At 33.9% G+C, this 25,367-nt stretch overlaps 1 protein-coding gene across 2 annotated transcripts in view; it reads left to right on the plus strand.

Annotated features, from left to right (window-relative positions):
• Positions 1 to 25,158, plus strand: part of IPMK (inositol polyphosphate multikinase) — a 41,910-nt gene extending 16,752 nt beyond the window's left edge. For both annotated transcript variants that reach the window (XM_054572767.1, XM_054572768.1), the window contains exons 3-6: positions 3,593 to 3,689; positions 13,511 to 13,683; positions 18,605 to 18,686; positions 19,956 to 25,158. In XM_054572767.1, the coding sequence (XP_054428742.1) occupies positions 3,593 to 3,689; positions 13,511 to 13,683; positions 18,605 to 18,686; positions 19,956 to 20,578 (975 nt within the window). In that variant the 3' untranslated portion in view covers positions 20,579 to 25,158. The remainder of the gene's footprint in view (positions 1 to 3,592; positions 3,690 to 13,510; positions 13,684 to 18,604; positions 18,687 to 19,955) is intronic.
• Positions 25,159 to 25,367: the final 209 nt, after the last annotated feature.

The raw sequence follows: 25,367 nt of genomic DNA on the forward strand, positions 1-25,367 counted from the left end.
GTCAAAAAAATACACGCTAAAGTGAAAATACACATACTGTCATAAATGCTTTACCATTATAAACTTATTTAAGCCTCGCAACTACCTGTGAGTTAGGTACTGATATTTCCTTCAGTTTATACGTGTGCATTCTAAGGCATAAGTAGTTTAAATAATTTGATCACGATCATGCCAAAATAAATGGTAGTCCCAGGATTTGAACACAGGCAGTCTACCTCTAGAATATATGCTTTTAACTGCTACATACTGCCTCTTTTTTGAGGAAAGTATTTTACATTTACTCCGTAAAAGTAGTTTACATAATTTGCTGGATTTATTCTAGGTACCTTATTTTTTGTTTCAATTGTAAACAGTATTTTTTGAGTTAAGTTTTCCAATGATTGCTAAAATAAAAGAATGAAAAGGATACTTGTTTAGTGTTTTTTAGTAACCTTGCTGAACTATTTTTAACTCATATTTATCTGAGCTTCTCTAACAGTTTTGATTATTTCCTATATAGACAATTATATCTTTTGTGATTGGAAGTTTTGTTTGTCCCTTTTGAATCCATATACTTCTGTCAAGGACTTCCAGTTCAGGGCTCAATAGAAGCTATGATGAGGATATCTTCCTCTCATATAACAAAGTGCTTTTAACATTTCCCTGTTAAAGTATGCCTCTCTCTCTAAGGTTTTGGTAGCTACTTCTTCCTAGGTTAAGGAAGTTGCCTTTTGTGTGCAAGGTTCTGTCAAGAAACAAATGATAGACTCTGTCAGTTTAATAGAGAGATTGTTGACAAAGATGTTGTCAGAGTTTAAGGTCACCTGAAAGAGAGAATGCTGTAACATCCCTGGGCCTGTACAGGCAAGGAGAGAGTGTGGTTACTGGAACCCGGGGAAGGTAACTTTATGAGAAGATATGAATTGATAGAGGTAACTAAAGAAGTAAATAACCTGACTTCAACTCCTACCCTCCATTCTTGCACCAGTAAGAGACCATGACAGGAGCACAAGGGACTCCATTGATCCCCTTTATTCAAGTCAGCTTCTTGGGTAGAGAATTGTGGAGGCAGGAAAGAGAAGATGTACAGCATCCTTTCTATTTTTATTTCAGGAAACAATTTAAAGTATGACTAGGTATTGAATGTATTTCAGCCACTTTGTTTGTATCTATTGAAATGATCATACGTGTTTACTCCTTTAATCTATTAATGTCATAAATGCCATAATAGATAATCTAGCATTACATCATCTTTCATTTTTGGAATAAAACCTACTGGGACTTCTCTTTTTATTTTTAATAATATGCACTACTGAATTTTGTTTGCTAGTGTTTTACTTCAAATTTTTTTATAGCTATGTCTCATAAATGGCATTGAACTATTATTTTCTTCACATATTGTCCTTGTTCGGTTTTCATATCAAGTTTCTTTAAGCTTCCTAAAATGAGTTGAGGAGTTTTTCTTATTCTATTATATGGAAGACTTTGTTTCACATAAGGATTTTGTTCCTTCAAGACTTGATAGAACTTAACTATAAATTTATCAGAGCCTTTTTGCCATCTCTGTTTCTCTTTATTCCTTTCCTCCTTTCCATCCTTCTTTTCCCTTTCATTCTTTCTTTGTTCCTGGAAAGGGTTATATTTTTAACTAGTGATTTGGTTTCTTAAATGTCCTGATTTTTTTTTTTTGTTAATGTGATAGTAAAAACATAGTTAATTAGATTTTTATACAAAATTCTCCAGTTGCTAAAGTTTTCTATAGTATTTTAAAAAATCTCTGCTGTCTAGCTGTGACTTTCTTTTTATTTATCACATTGTTTACTTGCTGCTTCTCTCTCTTTCTCAGTCAGCTTGGCCACCAACTTTCTTGCAGTGTGGTGGTATGGGAAGGGAGAAGGGTGCCAAGGTTGTTTTTTTTTAATCCTCACCTGAGGGTGTTATTTTTTTAAAATTGATTTTAGAGAGAGGAATGAGGGGGAAACAGAAACATCGATGGGTTACCTCCTGTAGGTGCCCCAGCTAGGGATCAAACCTGCAACCTTTCGGTATACTGGGACTTGCTCCAACCAACTGAGCCACCTGGCCGGGGCAGATGCCAAGGTTTTTTGCTATTCAGTATTTAAACTTTTATTGATCTTCCTGTTTCAGTATAACTTTGTCCTCATCTGTGCCTGGACCTAAAGTTCAGAGACCTTTTGCTTTAAGTCTTAAGTGTGGACCTCTATGAAAAACCAAACATCACTGCTCAGCTTAACACTTTGGTTTCCTCTTTCTTTTAGATGCCCATAAATTTCCTTTTTTTCCTTGGGAGCTCAGCTATGCATTTTAAAAATCGTTTTATTTTATCCTACATTTCTAAGTAGAAAGGTTTTTAGGTTACCTTGTCTGGCATGTTGTAGTAAATGCCAGTTCTAGTACTGAAAAAAAAATACTTAAAAAGAAAAAGTTTACCTCTCTGCTCGTCTAGTTCTTTTATGTTTTTCCCCTTATAAATGTATCATGATCTTCTTTAGGCCAGTACATAGTGATGGACTTGGGTCCTCCATCTTTTACTTCGTGAACATTGCCCTCACTGTTGTTGTGCCAGGAACAGAGGGATTATAAAGTACACCCTGCTCTTAATTACCTTGGCCTGGAAGTGACTACTATCACTTCTGCTCATATTTCAACAGGGGAGGTTGGGAAATACAGTGTATCACATGGGTATTTGGTGAGTCTCTTGACACACCAGAGTTTATTCTGTAGAACTGTGTTGTATGTAACTAGTTGACATGAATATGGTTTCACATATATAAGAACTCTAATACTAAGATTTTATAAGCATTTTACAGCTGTGAACTTCAATAGTTTTAGATAGTTAGACCATGTATGAAAGATTTAATTAAATAAAATATCTTACAAGTTGTTTCTAAAACAAAAATATTTTCTCTCCTCTTCAAGGCAGAAAATTAATAATCTAGTTCCAGTATATCTAGACATTTCTAGTATTTTCTAGAATTATTACTGGTTATAAATCAAGGCATCAGATGAGCAATGATTAGACTTACAATACATTGAGCTAAAGGACTTTTTTTTAAAAAAGGTAAAATCACAGTTCTCTTATGGATATAAAATAAGTGTATGTTAAAGATTTTGTTAAACTTTTTAATGAAGGGACCAGGCACATGTTAAAACTGGTTCAAGAGAGAAGTCAAAGAAGCAAAAATTTACGTGGTCTAAAGGGAAGTTGAAATGAATTCATGTATGGTCACGAAACTCCCCCCTTCCATTGGGGGTGGAAGGAAGTCCATTGAACTTCTCTGGACAGAATTTATTTGCATGTATATGGACAAGAATTATTTTGCATTTGCTAAGAGTTATTTACAGCTTGCCTTGTAAAATAGTTCAAGGACAATGAAAGGGTAGAAGTAGATAATCAAGAATGTGCTCTAAACAATACATAGTTTTTAATTGGAAACACAGTACTCTTTTCTTGTTTATTTCAAATTTACTTCCATTTGAAACTCATGCCAGATAAATTATGATCAACAGTATTATTTCCATTGAGAAGTGTGTAGGGTAATTATACAGCATTATAAGAAACTAACATGCAAGTAATATTTCCCCATTTCAGGTTTATGCTGCTGATTGTACTGATGGTGTTCTTTTAGAGCTACGAAAATATTTGCCAAAATATTACGGCATCTGGTCACCTCCCACTGCGCCAAATGGTAATTTCTTTTCCTAAAAATTTATATTTTAGTTTTAATTCAGGAGAGTGGTTTTTTAAAAGCCTTTATATAAAAGTAAGCTTAGTATTATAAAAACAGAATACGTATGTGTTTTCCTTTCTAATCTTTCTCTACTTTTGTTTTTCATAACCAGTTATTAAATGGCATATGCAAATTATTGATCAGTCTGTTATAATTAAATGAAAATAATGTATACTAGTACTTAATACTATATTAATTTACAGATTTTTTTTCCTACTATATAGGCAATTTTCTTTTTTGCATTTTGAATAGGAAAAGAAGCAGAAGTATGTTTTCTTTGTATAATTTTCCCTGGTCTCCTATACTACTCCTTCATTGGCCACCATTGGGCTGTAAATTGCAGTATTTTTAAAAAGTAACAGGAAGTTTCATAGAGGATAAAGTATGTTCTATGTAGGGGCAGAGCATTTCTTTCTCTTAATATTAATACTTGAAACTGTATATGCCGCTTCAGAGTCTTTGAGCAGACAGAATTTAATTAAACAAATATTTTGATTGTGTAACTATTGAAGGTTCATGAATGGGGTAAGAACTTGACTGAATTGAAGAATAACTCATAGGCCTGTTAAAATGCAAATTATTAGGCTCAACGTGCAGACATTTTGATTATGCAGATTTACGTTGGAGTTCAGTGACATGCTTGTTAAATAAAAGCTATAAGCTTTTTAAATGTAGATAGTACTTGAACCATGTTTTGAGAATTGGAAAGAAGTGAGCTCCAGTTTGAGCTTGCTCTTTGCTCAGTACTTTGTCTTCCTTTGATTCATGGACTGTGTGTCAAGATTCATTTATAAGGAATCATGGCATATCCCTGTGAGTATCCTTAGATAATACTAAATCTGTGATTCCCCTGGGTATTTAGGATTCTCCTGTACTTCAGCTGTATGGAGGGAAAAAGAAAGTGAGCCAAAGCTCCCTCCTTTCCCCTCCATTCTCTTCCCCTCTCCTTCCCACCTTCTTGTCTTAGTCCCAGATACATGTTTCTTATTCACATCAATATGTTACCAAAATTATTTTACAAATCATGATCATAGGGATTGCCATTGTAATGTAAGATACCTAGATTTCTATTTATTTTGCTACTGATTGATGTCTAATTTAGAGCAAATCATTATTCCTCAAGAAAGTGACATTGAAAGATTAATAAAGGTTGCCAAGGATGATGTTAGATTAGATATCTAGATAATTAAATGCTCAGCTTTAAAAGATTGTTTAAAAGGGGTAGAATAACTGAGCAAACATCATCCTTATTTTGGTAGAATGTACAGAAAATTTGGATAAAGAGAACTAGTTTTATTAAAAATCTCATTTTAGCCCTGACTGCGGTGGCTCAGTGGATTGAGTGCTGGCCTGTGAACCAAGGGGTCGTTGGTTTGATTCCCAGTTAGTGCACACGCCTGGGTTGTCAGCCTGGCCTCAGTTGGGGGCGTGTGAGAGGCAACCACACATTAATGTTTCTCTCCTTCCCTTTCTCTAAAAATAAATAAATAAAATCTTTATAAAGAGAATATCACATTTTATAATTTAGGGTTTTTAGCACATGATTTAAAAATCAATGGCTTGTTAGCAATCAACCTTTTTTGTCTTCAGTACTAAATAACCTTGAGGAACATCTGTGCTAATACAGAACGAACAGTAACTTTGAAGTCAAAAGACTTGACTTATTTCTTGTTTATTTCCAAAAACACGGCTAGTTCATTAACCTTTTTGGAGATCTACTTTTTCATCAATAAATTGAATAATACCACATAGAGTTGTGAAAATGTGGGTTATGTTATGTGAGAATGCTTTGCAAATTCTAATGTTTTTATTTGAATATAACTGGAAGTATTGGTGCTACTGAAATGAGAAGACAAGGTGAGGAAAATGAGAGGAGAAAATGGAAATAGAAGGGGAAAAAAAGGACAGGCAATAAAAAAGTATACATGTATAGAGTGGCTCAATATAACAACAGTTGTCTTTGGAGATCCTGTTCCTTTTCCTACTTTGTTGGCTCTGGAAGAAGTTGGACAAAACTCTTGTACTATGCAAGTTGTTTAGCTTTCATTTTGTTGGACAGTTCATGGAATCATATTTCTGTTTTTATCCTTTTGATTATCAATGAAACAAATGTAAGACCTGAAACCTTTTTACATGTTTGGCCCACAGGGTCATGAAAATAGAGTTGACCCTTGAACAATGTAAGGTTTGGGGTGCCGACCTCCACACAGCCAAAATCAATGTATAACATTTTCGATGCCCCAAACTTAACTACTAATAGTCTTCTGTTGACTAGAACCCTTACTGATAATATATGTATTATATATTGTATTCTTACAATAAAGTAAGCTAGAGGAAAGAAAATTTTATTAAGAAAATCATAAGGAAGAGAAAGTATATTTACTGTATTTATTGGAAAAAGTCTAAGTGGATTGACCTGCATATGTCAAATCCCTCTTGTTCAAGGGTCAACAGTATTTTCTTCAATGTTAGTAGGATACTGTGGTTTGTATTACTGTACTTTACATAGTATTAAGTTAATGACATAATTTATTTACTGGTCTTTTTTTTTTATTTAGGCATCTTATGTGCTCAGGATAGTTTTATAAAGCTTGATATAGTTCTTATAATCCAAAGTAGTAAAATGTAGAAAGTACCTACCAATTTTTTGAGTAAATTATTGTAACTTGAGAGAAATATTAGAGTGCTGACCAATACTTTTGTTTTTAAAAATTTTTTTGAGATAAAATTTATGTATCATAATACTCACCTCTTAAAAAAAAAATAAAAGATTTTATTTGAGAGAGGGGAAGGAAGGGAGGAAGAGGGAGGGAAACATCAATAGGTGGCGTCTCACATGCCCCCAACCAGGGACTTTACCTGCAACCAGGAATGTGCTCTGACCTGGAAACGAACTGGCAAACTTTTGGTTTGTGAGACCATGTCCAACACACAGAGCCACACCAGTTTGGGCAAAACTCACATATTTAAAGTCTACAATTTAATCGTTTTTAGTATACTTATAGAATTGTACAGTTGTCACTATTAGCTAATTTTAGAACACGGCCAATGGTATTCTTTTTTTAAGATAAAAACATATATTGGCAATTATGAAGATTTGGGGCTAGTTAAATATATTAAATCTTATTTGTACCTGTGTATAAACAAACACACAGATTCCTAGTGCATGTACCATCAGAAACCTTTTGTTGATAGTTATTTGGAATGCTAGAAAAAGTATTTGTTCTAGCAGGTTTAAGCAAACTGAGAGTTCTCAAATGTAACGTCCAGCCTGACTGACCGTGGGTTTCTGGATCCAGTTACTACTAGTCAAGTTTCAGGAAACAAGTACTGACATCAGCTGGCTCACATGTCTGTTCTCTCTCTCCCTCTTTACCCCAAATTTGGAGGCTCAGTGTCTACTTAAAATTCTCCTTTCATTTTCTGCTGCTCTCAGAACTGGCTGATGATTGATACAGAAAGCAGAAGCAAGGCTTTCTGTTTTTCCATTTGGCTTCATAGTTGGGCAGGGGTTTCCCACCTGGCCTTTTCTTCTTTTTGGGAGGTGTAGAAATGAAGATGTTAGTCAATGCCTAGTACACTTTCCAGTTATGGTGGGAAGAGCTTGATGAAACTTGGAACCCATATTCTCATAAATTATACAATTAATGACACTCATTAAGGAGGGCTAAATAAGCCTTTCTTCAAGTCCCTGAGTACCCTCTCCCTTGTCTTTCTTTGAAGGAACTAGTTATCTCATCTTTACTATGTAATTATTTGTAGTTCTTCGGATTTTTCCACAACATTTCAAGTGTTTACATATTTTCTCTTTGGATTTTTCCACAATAGTTCAAATGTTTACATTTTTTCCTCCTGTGATACTGGGAAATTGTCTGCTTCTCAGACTGTCACAACTGTATTCCAACAGTAGAAAATTTGCTATAGGAATTTGTAATGCTTAATATATTATACAACAATATAAGTGCTGTACAGGGTGGGACAAAAATAGGTTTACTGTTGTGAGTACATAAAACACAGTTTATTCTTGTATTATTTATTAATTATTGTATTATTTTTATATGAACAACTGTAAACCTACTTTTGCTCCACCCTGTACTTAATTTATATTTAAGATAATTATAATTAATTATGTATTTTAAATAGAAAATATATTTAAAATATGCAAGCTTCCTTCATTCTTAGTAATGTATAATCTTACACTATCAACAACTATCATCGGCAGCATGAAGTATATAAATACTTTAGGCATGGTAATCATGTCATTGATAAAGCCACTGAGAAATCTTGCTTAATAGTCTGTTTATAACAGCATGAAGTGGTGTATTTTGCCATATCCGGCAGTTATTTTCATTACCTTTATCTCAAAAAATTAAGGAACTGTAGAAATTCTACACACACTTTCTATAAATTAATAGATAAATAATAGATTTATCTCTTATAGCCATAGCCTCTAAACTTAACTACATTTCTAGTCAGTGTAACCACTTGTAATGAACTCCGTGTGTTTATGAAAAGTAGATGTCCTTTTATTTATTATGCAAATACCAAGACATAATCCTTACAGAATATTGTGGAGTAGCCCTCTTAGATCTGAGGTTCACAAATGCCAGTCCTCTGACAAACTGGCTTCATCAGAATCTGTTGTCCTAAATAGAGCTTTCCAGAATTTGAAAAAGTAAATCTAGTTACTATGCTGTCTATCTTTATGATTTATATATACACACAAGTGCACCCATACATAAATGTGTTATATATAAGTAAAAATCAGCTATTCAGTTTTAATATTCAAAATTCTATCTTCACATGCAGACTACATCATATCAAATAATATAATTATTTTCTAAGATATTTTCCAGATATCAGATTAATGCAATTTATTTCCATCACCTCAGTCATAATGACTGAACTGTTCCAGACAGAACATTTATCTTTTCCTTAGTCCATCAGACTTTTTGGATGAGTTTTAGAACTTATTTTCTGTTTGCCTAAAATTTGAAAAATACTGCAACAATATATACCCAGAGAGGCCTAGCTGAAAAAGTGTTTTTATGCGTGGTATTGCCTTATGAGGCTTCCTTATAGTAAAATGCCTTAAACTCTTTTCTAGAGAGATAGATTACTATTTGCAATTTTCAGAGAGATTTAGTATTCAGATTTATTTCTAGTGATGATGACGTGTAGAAAAATCCATAAAGATCTCAAGACTCAGATCATGCCCCATTTTCCTATTTAGTACCTATTTTATTCAAAAACATTGTGGCAAGCCGCTAGATAGAAAACATCAAGCTCTTTCTTAAAAACTACATCTGCAAAGCTTTTGGTGTTTATAACCTAGAGGATAAGATAGAAATGGGAATCTGAAATTTTTACTTTTCACTTAAAAAAAATTGAGGGCGGATATATTAAAAAGACCACTAAACCAACTCTCAGCAGGCCTTAATCAAAGGATCATTTACTTAAAGCTAATGATCAATAATCGAGCAGTTCTTTGGGAATTCTAATCACATAAAACATATCAAGACCCTGAAAGTAAGGTAAAGAAAAACACATTTGGCTAGTCAAAAAAGTTAAATAAACCACTCAGGCTTATTGACTGAAGGAATGACTCTATTACAGTGTGAGGAAAGCCAAGCGCAAAGCTCTGCTGGGGAGTAGGAATGAGAAGGGCAAACATTCATTCAGTGAACATACATTTTACATTTTTGGGTCCTCCAAGATAAACTGGAATTATCTTCTGGAGGGTGGACCCCTTGTAGTACAGGTTTTCCCTTTTAGGTGGGTGTTCTAGAAATCCATCTGTATTAGTGTACCAGCTGGTAGTGTTGTGAGAGGCTGCGTTTGACCTCTGAATTTTTTTGGAAGACTCAGTGCATTTGCCCATTTTATGATGGGTGATTTACAAGACTATCTGCCCATACTGCACTTAGTGTTCAGTAGTTTTTGACCGAAAAACAGCATGACCCCTATGTCCCACTCACCTTATTCACCCCGTCTTGCCCCAAGCAACTTTATTTTGTTTCCTGGGAAGAGGTAAAACAAAAAACAGCAGAAACACTAAAAAGCATCAAAATTGATGAGTTGAAAACCTGTGTTGAGCAGTGGAAAAAAATGTCTCGATTGGTGTGTTGCACTAAATGGAGAGTACTTTGAAGGTGAATGAAATTGAAACGTAAGAATAAATACACAATTTTTTATAAATAAATTATGTTTTGGGGGGTACCCCCTCATATATAGAGTTTGCATTTACATTTTCCTTCTTCACAAGGAGAAAAGGAAGTAGGGATTTTATATTCAGATTTGCTCTACTTGACAGTAGCTTCTGTCATTCTATCTCATTGTAAAAATAAAAAGTTTATTATTTTCAATCACTACCAAATTGGCAAGTAGAAAATAATGACCCTATATTGAGATACAGATGCTGTGATAGTCAGCTAGGTTCACTCACTATCTTTATATTTTCATTAGTGAGCCTCACCTCAGTAATATGTTTAGGGTCTCATGAGTTAGGGAAATTAATGATGATAAATTTTTTAATGCAATGATCTACTGTATTGGGATCTAATTAGTCTTTTCTGATGTTTGAAATAAAAGCCTTGTTATTGAAATTTTTATGTATCTATAGAGAGAGGATGAATCAGTTTCCTTCTCTTTTGCTCAAGGTTGTTGGAGGTGGGAGGAGAGAATCTGAAGGGGACTGTCCTGTGCTGCTTCCTTTCCCATCCTCTCATCCCATCTGTGATTATCTTTTATTTTTTTATTTTTTAAGATGTATTTTTAGAGAGGAGGAAGGGAGGGAGAACAAGAGGGAGAGAAAAATCAATGTGCAAGAGATACATCTATCGGTTGTCTCTCACATGCCCCCAACTGGGGACCTAGCCCGCAGTCCAGGCTGTGCCCTGACTGGAAAACAATCTGTGACCTTTCGGTCTGCAGGCCAGCACTCAGTCCACTGAGCCACACCAGCCAGGGCTGTGATCTTTTAAAGCACAGAAGCTGGATGGGGGACATTCCATTTTCTTGACTGGGATATTCCCACTTGTCCCATTACCTTTCACTGTTAGCAGTTTCATGTCTGTGCCGCAACCTTTTGTTACCTCTTACCCTGTTGACAATGACTGTGAGATCCTTTCTTTAAAATGTGAAGCGTTTCTACTTACATGCCAGTGCTGGTCTGCAGTTCCTTTTTTTGTCATATTTGGGCTTGACTTTACCTAGTTCTTTCTACGTTGTCATAAAACTCCCCCTACTATCTTCCTTTGGCTAAGGGTATACAGTATCTCCTTATTTCTTATCCTTTAATCTGTTTCTTAAAGCTAAGGGGTTTAAAGCTTTCTCAAGCCCTACCAGGGTTTTTCTCACTTTTGGTTCAGCACTGACTTATAATTTAATAACTATGCTAGTTTTCGTTATTAAATTACAAGTCTCTTGATGGGCACTTGGATTGCTTCCAAATCTTGGCTATTGTTAATAATGCTACAGTGAACATAGGGGTACATATATTCTTTCAAATTAGTGTTTCGGGTTTCTTCAGATGTCTTCCCGGAAGTGGAACCACTGGGTCATAAGACAATTCCATTTTTAATTTATTTGGAACCTCCACACTGGTTTCCACAGTGGCTCTACCAGTCTGCATTCCCACCAACAGTGCAGGAGGATTTCCGTTTCTGCACATCCAGCATCTGTTTGTTGATTGATTGATTGAATCCTCACCCAAGGGCACGTTTATTGATTTTTTTAAATTTTTTATTAGAGGGAGGGGGAGAGAGGAAGAAAGAGAGGAAGAGAAACATTGATTGGTTGCCTTTCATGTACCCTGACCAGGGACAGAACCCACAACCTAGGCATGTGCCCCGACTGGGAATTGAACCCATGACTGGTTGGTTTGTGTGAGGACACCCAACCAACTGAGCCATACCAGCCAGGGCTGTTGATTAATTATTGATGATAGACATTCTAAGTGGTGTGAGGTGGTATCTCATTGTGGTTTTGATTTTCATTTCCCTGATGATTAGTGATGCTGAACAACTTTTATTATGTCTAATGGCCCATCAGTAGATGAGTGGAAAATGAAAGCTGCGGTACATTTACACAATGGAATCCTGCTCAGCCACAAAAAAGAATGAAATCTTACCTTTTGTGACAGCATGGATGGGCCTAGAGGGTATTATGTTAAGCGAAGTAAGTCAGAGAAAGACATATCATATGATTTCATTTATATGTGGAATCTAAAGAACAAAATAAACAAAAGAGAAACAGACTTGGAGATACAGAGAATAGACTGACAGTTGTTGGAGGGGGGAGATTATGGGGGCTGGGTGAAAAACTTGAAGGGATTAAACAGTATAATTTGGTAGTTACAAAATGGTCACAGAGAGATGTGGATTACAGCATAGGGAACATAGTTAATAGTGTCACGACTGTGTGTGCGTGCTTGAGGCATTGGGGGGACAGTGCTGTAAAGGACATTATTTTCTGGCCACTTTGCTGTACATCTGAAACTAATACAAAATAATATGAATGTGAGCTGTAATTGGAAGAAATGCTGATTTACAACAAATACTAAATAATATAGGTGGTTTGTAAAAAAATAATTATAAGTCTATAGTGGGACAGGGAAAAGATATTAGTGGGGTCTTTTTTCCCTGGTACCCTTTTTGTTTCTTTTTGGAGGCCCCGCTGGGATATGAACCCGCCTGCTAACCTTTTATTTAATTAATATAAAATATATATCTTCTCTAACTTTATATGTTACTTTCATAAAAAGCAGATATATACTCTCTCCTGTCTTTGAGGAAAGTTTTTAGGAGAAATGTTTTTTATAATATTCAAAACTTAAAATTGATATATTGTTCAGAACTTTGGGAAGATTCTTTCACCCAGGAAAGGAAGAATTACTTTACTTCCTTCTCTTGGTGCACTTAGGCTCTTAACGTTTCAAGCTAAAACTGTGAATAGTTCAGCTAGTGTGATAACTGAGGATTTTATAATTTTTACTTGAATTGTCATTTTTTTTCTGTAGGAAGATGTTTGCAGGTTGGCAAAGTGGTTTACAAATGAACTTATGAGGATTGAGGATATTTGTATTCTAAAAAGCAAGTTATTTGTTTTTCTTTTGATACTAGTAAGAGTGGAAAGTATATTTGACAGTGACCATCATTTGGATTTTTTTTTCTCTAAAGATTTTATTTATTTATTTTTTAGAGAGAGGGGAACGGGGGGAGAGGAACATCGACCAGTTACCTCTGGTCCCCAACTGGGGACCTGGCCCACAACCCAAACATATACCCTGACTAGGAACCTAACCGGCAACCTTTTGGTTTGTGAGACATGTCCCAGCCCACTGAGCCACAGCAGTCTGGGCTGATTTACCTTTCTTAACCCATATTTCTGTTGTACACTGTGGGAAGGCTTTATTCCTATTAATTTCAAGTGAAGAATAAGCTTTTAAAGAAATTATAAAAATGCTAAGAGATCTGCTGAGGCATACATGACAAAATTGTATTTAAAAGGGGAATTCATTTTGGACCGTCTTTTGAAATCTCATTACTTTTTAATGTCCTTGGACATGTTATATCTACTTCATACCTTTTGCTTATGGTTGAAAATTATTTAAACCACCTCCTGCAAGAGTTTCTCTGTGATATTTGTACTAATTGTTGAGTCTGGATTTATCTTAACTTTTTTCTGAGTTCTAAGTTTTCCTCATTTTGTTTCCGTAGAAGTTACTTGAGTAGTAATATATTTGCTTATCACTAATTAAAGTTTTTCTTTAATAACAGATTTATACCTAAAACTGGAAGATGTGACTCATAAATTTAATAAGCCCTGTATAATGGATGTAAAGATAGGGCAAAAAAGCTATGATCCTTTTGCCTCATCTGAGAAGATTCAGCAACAGGTCAGCAAGTACCCATTAATGGAAGAGATTGGATTCTTGGTGCTTGGCATGCGGGTAAGAGTGATTATTAGTATAATATACACATTTTTTACATGTTCTTTTCTTGAAAGTTATAGATATCATTATATACTGAATCAGCAGATGGTATATTTTGGAATTTGGTTGTCTATAACTCCCTAATGTGGGCAGAGATTTTTTTATCTCTTGTTTGCTGATACATTATCAGTGTCTAGAATGATTGTGACACTTAGTATGTGATTAATAATAAATGAATGAATGGCTGACCCTCAAGACTCCAACTCTGGTAGTTTTGTTTTAAAGAAGCTTTAAGTTTAGCTGTAACATAATTAGCATGATGTAAATGTTATGATTTTTCCATAAGGAAAGTGCTAAGTTTGCATATTCAGTGATTTTTCTATATTTTTAAAATAGAAAAGGGAAACTAAAATTAGGTCACTGTTTCAAACTATGGTTTAAAAACAGTTTTTTATTTGTTCATGATTCTGTGGGTTGGCAATTTGAGCTGATCTCAAGAAGACAGTTCTGCTGATCTCACCTAGGGTCCCGTATGTGGGTGGCTGCACTCATCTGATGGCTCGACTGGGTGGCTTCTAAATGGTCTAAAATGACCTCATGCTTATGTCTGGGAGCTTGTTTGAACTTCTGGATGGGCCTTTTTTCATGTGGTCTCATTCTCCAGGAGGCTAGCTGGAACTTCTTCATGTACCCCATTCCAAGAAGGCAAGTGGGAGCTACAGGGGCTCTTGAAATCTAGGTTAGGAAGTTACTTTTTGGAATTTTATAGGTTAAAGTATATCAGGGTCAGCCCATATTACGGGTAGGGAGGAGAAATAGACTCCACTTCTGATGCTGGGAATAGGGAAGTCACAATACAACTGACAGCGTACACAAAGATAAGGATTGTTGAGGCCATCTTTGCAAATGATATGTTGCAATTAAGATGCAGAACCATGGCTGGGTGGCTTGTTTGATTGGAGCATCCTCCCATAAATCAAAGGGTTGTGGGTTTAATCCCTTGGTCAGGGCACATATGTGGGTTGCAGGTGCCACTCTAGATTGGGGTCTGTGTGGGAGGCAACTGATTGTTGATTGTTGTTTCTCTTTCACATCTCTCCCTCTTCCCCCCTCTCTCTCTCTGTCTCTCTTGCCACGTGCCCCCCCCGCCCCCAAATCAGTGAAACATATTCTTGGGTGAGGATTTTTTTGTTTTTAAAAGATGTAATGTAGAACAAAATTCTCTAAACAAATGGTATTCAGTATATCTTCTAGAAGTGTGGAGATTAAATTTGATATATGACTGTGTACCTATATAAGCATGATGGGGTAGTTTTAAAATTCATCATAGAAGATGGTATATGGATCTTTTAAGTTTTAAACAGAGTTAATAGGAAGCGTTATAGATGGATTGTTAATGGCGATGGTTATAACAGCACAGTTGAATTTGGCATTCTGATCAAAGAAATTGTTGATGTAGTTATTTCATTTAGAAAACTAGTGGATATATAGTAAAAGGGGAAAAGGTTAATGGCATAATTAAACAAGAAATAAGCATCCCACAGGAATCTGACAGGACAACTATTTAAACCTTCACTGTTTTCAAATCTTACCCTCCCAGTTTCTTCCTCATTTTTAGCAGAGGACTTTGCTTCCTACTATAGAAAAAAATTAAAGCTATCAGACAGGAATTCCTTTAATTTCCTGCCAACAAATGTATCTACCTAACTTGCAAGTGCTTTCATTCCCTCTTTCTTCCTTCCTGTCCTATTGAAGATCTTTACATGCTGTCTAAGGACGGCCCTTCCCTATGCCCTCTGGGTCTCATTCCTGTCTACCTCTTTAGGAATCTAAAAATACGATTGATTCTCTCTTGTCTTATATCTCCAACTTTTGTCTCTCTTTCCTCTTTTCCTTGTGTTTTATACATGATCAGGTCACTCAATTTAAAAAACAAAAAACAAAAGAACAATGCATCAAAACCACTTTTAACTTCCCTTCTCTTCACAACCAAACTAGTTATTTCCATTGCCTTACTTCTATTTTGAACCTCCAGTCTGGCTTTTGCTCCATCAGGTCACCAGATTGGCTCCTGACTAAGGTGCCTAATGACATTTTCATGTCACTTAATCCAAATGGCATTTTCATCACTCACGCTTTACTTCACTTGGAAAAACTGCTTCAGGGCTAACTAGGTCTGCCTCAAAACATTCCTCTTGGCGTCCATGACACTACACCCTCTTCTGGTTTTTTCCAAAGGCTACTTTGTAGTTTTCTTTGCCAGCTCATTTATTTTGTTTATTTTTTAAATGTTGAGGAATTTCTCTCTGTTCCATTTTACTGCCTCCCTCTCTTTTCTGTTTCTTCCTTTGTTCTTATTTGTTCAGTTTCACTTACATTGATAACTCCCAAAGGCATATCTTTAGCCTCAGCTTTTTCTTTGGTCTCCTAATCTGTATAGCTAAGATCCTATTAGGAATTTTTTTTGGAAAGCTTAACAACATCTAGAACTAATATATTAAAAAGTGATATACTCATCTTTCTCACAACCAACCACAACAAGAGCAACAAATCTCTATTATTCCTTATTTCAGTAAATGACGTCACTAGTTTTACAAACTAGAAACCTTGTAGTCACCATGTCCTCTCAGAGCCACCCATAAATCCTATTGCTCTTAATTCCCAAGCATCTCAAATCCCATTATTGTCATTATCCTTCTCCAGATTCTGGTCTCTTAACTGATCTCTCAAGTTCAGTTTTTCTTTCTTCCAATCTGTTCTCCAAACATTGGAGAACAGATTGGAAGAAAATATTTAAATAATCATGGCATTCTCCTATTAAAAACTCTTCACTGGGTTTCCATTGCCTTAGGGTCCATACACAGGCTAAATAAATAAGGCATTGCCTGTGTTGTTTAGCTAGACTAACAGATTCCTCTGTTTGATGTATTTTTTTAAGTAACATTATATGATTTAAATACCATTCAGTTCACTCTAATTAAAGTATACAATTCATTGGTTTTAGTATATTTATAGAGTTGGGCAACCATCACCATATTCAACTTCAGAATATCTTTATCATCTCCACAAGAAATGCTGTACCTATCAGCATTTGAAATCCTGTCATTTGAGACAACGTGGATGGACCTTCAGGGCATTATCCTAAGTGCAATAAGCCAAACAAAGAACAAGAGATACTGTATGGTATTACTTATATGTAGGGAAAAAAAGAAGGAAAAAAAAGCCAAAAAAGCCAAAAAAAAAAAAAAGAAGAAAAGCTGATTTTTTTAAAAGATTTTATTTATTTTACTTTTAGAGAGAGGGGAAAGGAAGGGGCAAGGGAGAGAGAGAAATATCAGTGTGTGGCTGCCTCCCGTGTGCCCCCCACTGGAGACTTGGCCCACAACCCAGACATGTGCCCTGACTGGGAATCAATCCAGTGGCCCCTTTCGTTCTCAGGCCAGCACCCAATCCACTGAGCTACACCAGCCAGGGCAAAGAAGAAAAGCTGATTTCATAGAAACAGATTAGAATGCTGGTTTCCAGGGGCTTGGGGAAGTAGGATATGGGAGGTGTAGGTCAAAGGGTACAAATTTTCAGTTAATCTTATTCATCTTACAATATGTACAGTTATATATGTACCCTTAAATATGTACAGTTATAATTGTCATTTATTCCTCAGTTACATAAATGAAGTATGTTTTAATATCTGGTAGGATGGCAAGGTTAGTCCCTCCTTATTAATTTTATTTTGATTTTTTCCTGGCTATTTTTGCTTTTCTATGTGAACTTCCGATGAGCTTATGTGGTTATACAAATTGTTGATGTTTCATTATAATTTCAGTTTAGTTGTGGATTAATTTAAGTAGAATTAATGTCTTGTATTTCGAGTCTTCCGCTCTGAGACCATGGCGGGGGGGGAGGTGGTGTAGGTCTTAGGAATTTGTTAAAAATGTCTTTATATAGATCATGCCTTTATTTAGTTAATTTCTGTATTTTGTTTCTTTTTTTGGTGCATTTGTAAATGGGGTCTTTATTATGTTTCTTACCAGTTATTAGCATATAGCTAAATATATATATATATATGTATATAAGCATATAGCTATATGCTAATATATATTAGTACATAGTTGATTTCCTATTTACTAATATTTTTTAAAGGTAAGGATTTAGTTTTCTTTTTCCTTTTTTTTTTTGTTTTAATTATTTATTTTTAGAGAGAAGGGAAGGGAGGGAGAAAGAGAGGGAGAGAAATGTCAGTGTGCAAGAGAAATATCCATTGGTTGCCTCTTGCACGCGCCCAGCCAGGGACCTGGCCCACAACCCAGGCATGTGCCCTGACCGAGAATCAAGCAGGTGACCTTTCTGTTTGCGGGATGGTGATACCAACTGAGCCACACCTGTCAAGGAAGGCTCTGTTTACTAATTTGTACTCAGTCACCATTTCAAATTTTTATTGTTTGTATTAGTTTTGCAGTTGATTTTTCAGTATATAGCCATTGTCTATAAAGAGTATTATTTTTATCTCCTCCTTTCCAAATGATTATACCTCTAATTTCTTTCTTTTGTCTATTTGCATTTGCTAGAGACTCCAGAACAATATTAGATAGTAGTGATGATAAGAGACATTGTGGTATAATACTTTTTTTGGAAGCTTCTTGTATTTTAGGATAGGTGCTTCTTTATATCCAGTTTAAACTTGAGGCTGATCTTTGGTGGATTGAGGTAGATAATTTTTCATATTGGAAATACTTGTCTATCCTTTCAAAGAGTTTTCATTGATAGTGGCTATAAATTCATTAAATGCCTTTTTGGAATCTATTGAAATGATGACACAATTTTTAAAAAACCTATTAGAATGAATCCTATGAATAGATCTTCCCATGTTTAACCATTACTGAGATAAATATTGCATGGTCAATGAGTATGCATTTTTAATATTCGCTGCTTTTTCTGACAGGTTTATCATGTTCATTCTGATAGCTATGAGACACAAAACCAGCACTATGGAAGAAGTTTAACAAAAGAAACTCTAAAGGATGGTAAGGATTGAAAATCCACATTTTAGTGCTTTTATTACTTGCAGTTATCAAAAATAATTCTAAAGTGATTTTGGTTTTAATTCTCTTTTGGTATAATGATTGAATTGATAGAAAGAATTGATCTGATCATCATCCCTGGTTCATGATACACCAAAACCATGGACCCTTGAATGGTCCTCTTACATTTTCATTCATTTTTTCATTTATTAAGATACTTAAATAAAAATGAACATCTATGAAACAACCATGTAGCCCAAGCACTGGAACTAGAGGTTGTCTTTAAAATCATAGTATATAGATCATAGTGTATTAAAACTACTTGTTACATAAGAGACTTTTAAAATGTGTGTTGTAGCATGTAATTTATTTTTATTGAAATTCCCTTTTATAGTTGAGCTATATATTATTAGCTTCTAGAGCTATATTATGAATAAACAAGTGGCTACATTATGAATAAATTATAAAAGTAGTTTAAATATGTTAACATTTGCTTCTAAAAATATTTTGGATAAGATAAAAGCAATAATATCCTAGATTTCTGGAAATAATATTCTATTGGATGTTTATTAGCTCTACTTAAGGTGAGGAACAGGCTATGTCTAGTGTAAGGAGTTTGAAGAAGAATTTTTATTTTATTTGTAGAAAACAGGCATCCTACAGTGTGATCTTAATTAATATTTGCCTTGGCCAATAGGTAGATACTATGAAGATTGGCTCTGTATTAAAATATTTCCCAAGCTTATCTGAACGTACTTTTTAGCAGTTTCTTTCCCAGAGTGGGGAACATAAATAATTTTAAAAGCATCTTAATAATCTGATAGGTTAAAACATTAAAAAGTCTCGATTTTGGATAATATACTCAAACTGGAGTAGTTCTAATCCTCACAGTGAGCTTAATTTTGGTGAAAAGACAGATTTAGTCAATATTATTGGGAACAGAAAACATTTAGTGCAGCTATGATTTGGTATTTTGGTAACGGGATGTTGACACCACTCAAAATTCCTATGATATGACTCCAGATTTTAGATTGGCTCTTAAATGTGACTCTAACAAACAAGTAAGCTTTCTCTAAAATTCCTTCATCAAATGAAGCAAATCTTGGAATACATTCCTTAAGATAATACATGTAGAAAGAACTAATCTACCAGTCTATCTGTAATAAATAGTTTTGTCTAAACATGATATTTCACTTTACATTAGTGCCACTTAAATGTTTCCTAGTTATCATAATAATATATTACAATATTACTGTATTTTCCTTTTTATAGGAGTTTCCAGGTTTTTTCATAATGGATTCTGCTTAAGAAAAGATGCTGTTGCTGCCAGTATTCAGAAGGTTGAGAGTATTCTGCAGTGGTTTGAGAGCCAGAAGCAGCTTAACTTTTATGCAAGTTCATTACTGTTTGTTTATGAAGGTTCATCTCAGCCAAATACTACAAAATCAAATGACAGAACTTTGGCAGAAAAGTTTTTGTCCAAAGGACAATTCTCAGACACAGATGTACTGGAGTATAATAATAATTTTCGAGTGTTAAGTTCTGCAGCAAATGGAAAAATAGAGGCTTCAGTAGGCAAAAGCTTGTCTAAGATGTATGCTCGTCACAGAAAAATGTATTCAAAAAAGCATCACAGTCAGACTTCATTGAAAGTTGAAAATATAGAGCAAGACAATGGGTGGAAAAGCTTGTCACAGGAACATTTGAACGGAAATGTACTTTCCCAACTGGAAAAAGTTTTCTATCACCTTCCCACTGGTTGCCAAGAGATTGCGGATGTAGAAGTGCGAATGATAGATTTTGCTCATGTTTTCCCGAGCAACACAACAGATGAGGGATATGTTTATGGGCTGAAGCATTTAATTACTGTACTGCAGAGTATTTTAGACAAATGAATCCTTTTCTGCAGTCTTTTTAAGGGGTGGGGCAATCATTGTGAAGAGCAGCAGTCTATCTCTGCACTTGTGATGCTATGTAAAAAGTTTGTATTGTGAGTCTACATTTTATTTGTCTTTATACTTTTGGTAGAAGGGTTAACATTTTTATAATCTTACTCAGGAAAACTAATTATTTGTTCATTAGAAAACTATGAAGAATAAAGAAACTTTGGAATGTTAAACAGGGAATATGGTGGTACATGGCTGAAACATCTATTTGGCTCAAGCAAAATGCAAACCCTTATCAGTCATTAAGAGTTTAGTTTTCTGTAGCCAGTTTATCGTGAAATCGCTGTCCACCCAACCTTGACAATGAGCCATATCTAAACTCATTACATTATGAGAACACTTTCAAAAATCCAGACAGCACAGGTTGATGTCCTTAGTATTGCTATATGAAGTTACTAAAACTGGAGAAAATTCTACTTCATAAATAAGTACTGTTTAGGTTTTATATTAAAGTTTAGACCAGCATACCAAAAGGTGCTTCTTAATGAAATGATTTTGAATTATTACATTCCAAAAGCAGGTTTTCCCTTTAATTTTCATTTATGTTCCCATTGCAACATGTTATACGCCATGAAAAAGATAATTGAAATGGGCAACAACAACAACAAAAATCTTGAAATTAAGGGCACTAATAAGTACTTGGAAGAAACAACATGTTTTTCCTTTAAAATCTTTCATTTATGGGCAAATTGGATTATATATTTACTACATTGTGAAAAGTTAAAAACTGTGTCAAACCTTTTAACTGCAGCTTCAAAACATCGATTTAGGGTTTGTCTCATTTCTCCTTTAAATAACCTTTGAATTTTTAAAAAATTTACATATTTTTATGTGTTCATTTAGTTAACCAGTAGTATAAATATATGTTGCTAAAAATGGTGTTTTTCAGAATTCTAATAAGCAGTGAAGGACAATATCCAATTTTGAGTATTATCAAAAATACTAGGTAAATTAGTACATCATAGAGAGTGGTACATATCTAAATCCATGCTTCTACTTCACTCTTACCCAAAATAGTTTTATATTATAATCAAGAGAGAAGTTATGATTTATTTTCATGAGGAGGGGGCAATGCTCTTTTCTGGATAAATCAGATTCTGTGTTATCTGTGTTTCATATTCACCACCTTTTAAGAAATAAGCAGTTATTGAAAACATTTAAAACTTTAAATTTGCAAATATGTTAGATGTTTATGCTCACATTGTTTGCATTTTGATTCACTAATCACACATCTAAGTTGTTAAGAGTGTTGCCATGTTCTGAGGAAATGTTTTAGAGTTGGGAATTGTTAGCTCCCCACCCCTCCCCCAGAATTACAAATTAAATTTTTAAATTTAAGCCCCTCTTTCTGGTGTGGAGGGAAGTATCACAATTTATGTTTATGCTACCTTCCCAACCCTCTCTGAGGACCCTTTGCAAATATCTGAGCACAAACAGAAGTACCAAATGCACTGTGAATTCTATGCTTAATAAATCTATTAAACCTGAATACTTTAAAATTCATATGCATTTTGTTATAGCAAAATTTAATTGTTTTTAATTTTTTATTTAGAGTCATCGTAAGTTTTCTATCTATAGGGACTTCATTTTTTTTTTTCTATTGCCTCAGTGGATATTGCCTTTTGCTTTTTGTGTGGGGATGAATTTCAAGTCATAATTAATAGTCAGAAATTTTCTAGTTTTACTTGGTTTCTCCTACAATATAGACTTTTGTTGTTGTTGTTATTTGGAGATTGGTTCAATAAATCTTAAGTTCAGATAATTAGACACTATTTTGAATCTGACTAAAACAGGAGACTTTTTGGTAGGGAATGGTATCAGCCTGTGTAAAATGAATTTAATACATTTAAGTATTATCAGGGTTTTTTTTTGTTTTTTGTTTTTCTTTTTTTTTTTTTGCACATTTTAGCTCAATAAAGTGTGAGTCCGCTGTTCCAGATTTTCTTTATCCATATTTGGAAATATTTTTGTAAAATCATGTTTTATTTTAATAAAACAAGAAGTGCTTTTATCTTTTGTTTTTCAGGGAAGGGATTAACATTTAATTCTGTTTGTTTACATTTTTTATCACTGCTATCCAATGCTCATTTTATGTTGCTTTATAAGTAAACTTACATATAACAGAATAAGTATCTTTATGTAATCTACATGTGACTGTTTTACTATGTATTCCAGTCATGTAGCATTATGCTGAAATATACCACTGTGGGAATAGAATGATCACTATTTACCAAGCATATTTAAACATGTAAATGTTTAAGAAATAAGCATAATAAGGATATAGTTTGGATTAATAAGATTATCAAATTTTTTCCACTAGGAAACACAAATAATGGTTTTAGTGCATTTCTTATGGCATGCACTCATTAAAACAACTTAAAGAAATTATGAGTGAATAATACATTTCTCTAATAAAAATTTAAATTGTGTAATAGTTTTATAATAAAGTATTTACATTAATTGATATTTTAATACAGATGGAAGTTGCATAGATTCAAGTAAAAATTGATGATAAATACTAAATATTTTATCTAAATAGTTTTTCAAGAAACAGTTGTGAAAATGTGTATATTGAATAACATGGAGCTTACGGTATTTCAACTCAGTATTCATTATTCTCTATGTGTCTGGAAAGATTGTACTTGCTATGTATGTCTCTTACACTACAATTTGCTGTTATGGGGCTTTAGGTTGTGTTAACTGAGTAAGAACTTTTTTCTGATTTTGGTTATGATTTACTATTTTATGATTTTTAAGATGATGTTCTTCAATCACCTCTATAATGTCTATCAAATTTATAACATGACTTAACAAAAAGGAATTAATTTTCAGAGTTATTTCAGTTGCATTTTTCTTGTTTCATGCAACTGAAAACATTTGTTTTTAGGAATTGGAATATTGTTGAAGATGTAGGATGAAAAAAATGGTAAAACAATGAAAGGAATTTATTTGTGAAATTACAGAAATTTTGTCCACTATTTTAAAGCATTGTCATCATTTCAGTGCCATTTTCTCATAGCAGTTCGGCATTTGATACTTTAAAACTTGATTTGCTTAAAAAAATTGTTTACAATGCTTTGTAATAATCTTTCTGATCCAGTGCCTTTAACCTTGATTTGATGTATGTGTAGCCTCAGTTGTCCTTCCTTTGCATTCTATGTTACCATAGCATAGACATCAGTTTCTTGTCATTTTAGTCTATTAATGCTTTGGGGAAATAAGTAGAGTTGCCTATGGAGGCCAGGCTTCTTAGTTAATTCAAAAATATTTACTGGAGATTTTAACATGTGCCAAGCGTTTTTAGCCCCTGAATATACAGTTGTGAACCAATCAGACAAAGCCCTAACTATTTCCAGTATACTGCCTAGATGGGGTGGGGTTGGGGCTGAATTAAAATAAAGATAGTATAGAGGAATATTCATTTTTGAGATGATAAAATTAACTAGCATTTGAGCTTGTGTAAAGATAATTATTGAATTGAAATGAAGCAGCTAACAATGTTAGAGAGGTTGAAAATAATACTTTGCAGCATTGTAACCTCTTTTTGACTGAGTTCAGGTAGTAGTTATAGATAGCATAAAAAGGCCTTAATTTTTCTGTTTTCTGGCTGGTAAAGGTACGTTTACTTAGGCTGTCCATTTAGAGTAGGGTTTTAACATAACATTACTGTGAAAAATATTCCATTATATTTTCACAAGCAAGTTACTGCACATTTTTTACATTGTATTTTATAATTTAGTACAAACGTTTTTGGCCTCAGTCTTCAGATCACTAGTATTTTAAATTTGGCAATGAATATAAAATTACTATTTGACTTAACAGGTGATTTTATTATTACTTAAAATGCTAGTTAATATTTTAGGAAGGTTAGAGTTTCCATTTTGGGGGAGTTAATGTTTAAATTACTATTTTGATAACATCCAGTAAGAGGAAATAGTACTCATGTGATTAAACAAATTAGAATATACTCAATTCTTTTTAATTGTTAAACTTTCTCATCATTGGGGTTAAATTTTGGCCTGGTGTTCACTTATAATATATATTAACAAGTTTAGTTATGAAGTGAAATAGTCTTAAGTATGATGTATGATGCACCTGCATATGAAAATGGTGTGCACAAAGACACTTTACTATGGGAGCTGTACTGGAAGATTTATGAAAGCATGTGAAATTGCACCTGAAATTGTGTTATTAGTGACTATGCTAAGTTTATTGTACTTGATGAATGAATGTATTTAGTCAGTTACTTTGGTTTAATGTCTCTTTTTAAATGTGTTTGTAATTTGTACTATCAATGGGGGGTATTCTTGGACTGCAGGGGTTATTGTCAATGTGTGATTTTATTTTATAGAATCATCTAATGTGATATACCAATTTTTATAAGTGATATTTAGATAATTCTAATACTGTATATTTGACAACCTATTAAAATGTTTTGCATTGGAGCTCTTTTTTCTTTAATTGTAACATAGTAACAAACTCAGTAGTTTACAAATAACTTGTTTGTTCAAATATTTGAGTGCATATTAGGTACCAGAAACTATAAGAATCTTTAGAGATTCAAAGATGATTAAGACAGGATGTTAATAGAAGCTTATGTATTGGAAATGAAAAACTACATAAACCTTTACATAAATATTTGTTTATTTTTCTATCATATGGACTGAAATCTTTGGAATCAACCCAATAGAAGTGGACTGTAGGAGAAACAAATTGACTTGGCTGTGAAATATATACT

Source organism: Pteronotus mesoamericanus, unplaced genomic scaffold, assembly GCF_021234165.1.
Source record: "Pteronotus mesoamericanus isolate MK-2021 breed Mesoamerican mustached bat unplaced genomic scaffold, CSHL_Meso_final contig_24, whole genome shotgun sequence".
Lineage (NCBI taxonomy): Eukaryota > Metazoa > Chordata > Mammalia > Chiroptera > Mormoopidae > Pteronotus > Pteronotus mesoamericanus.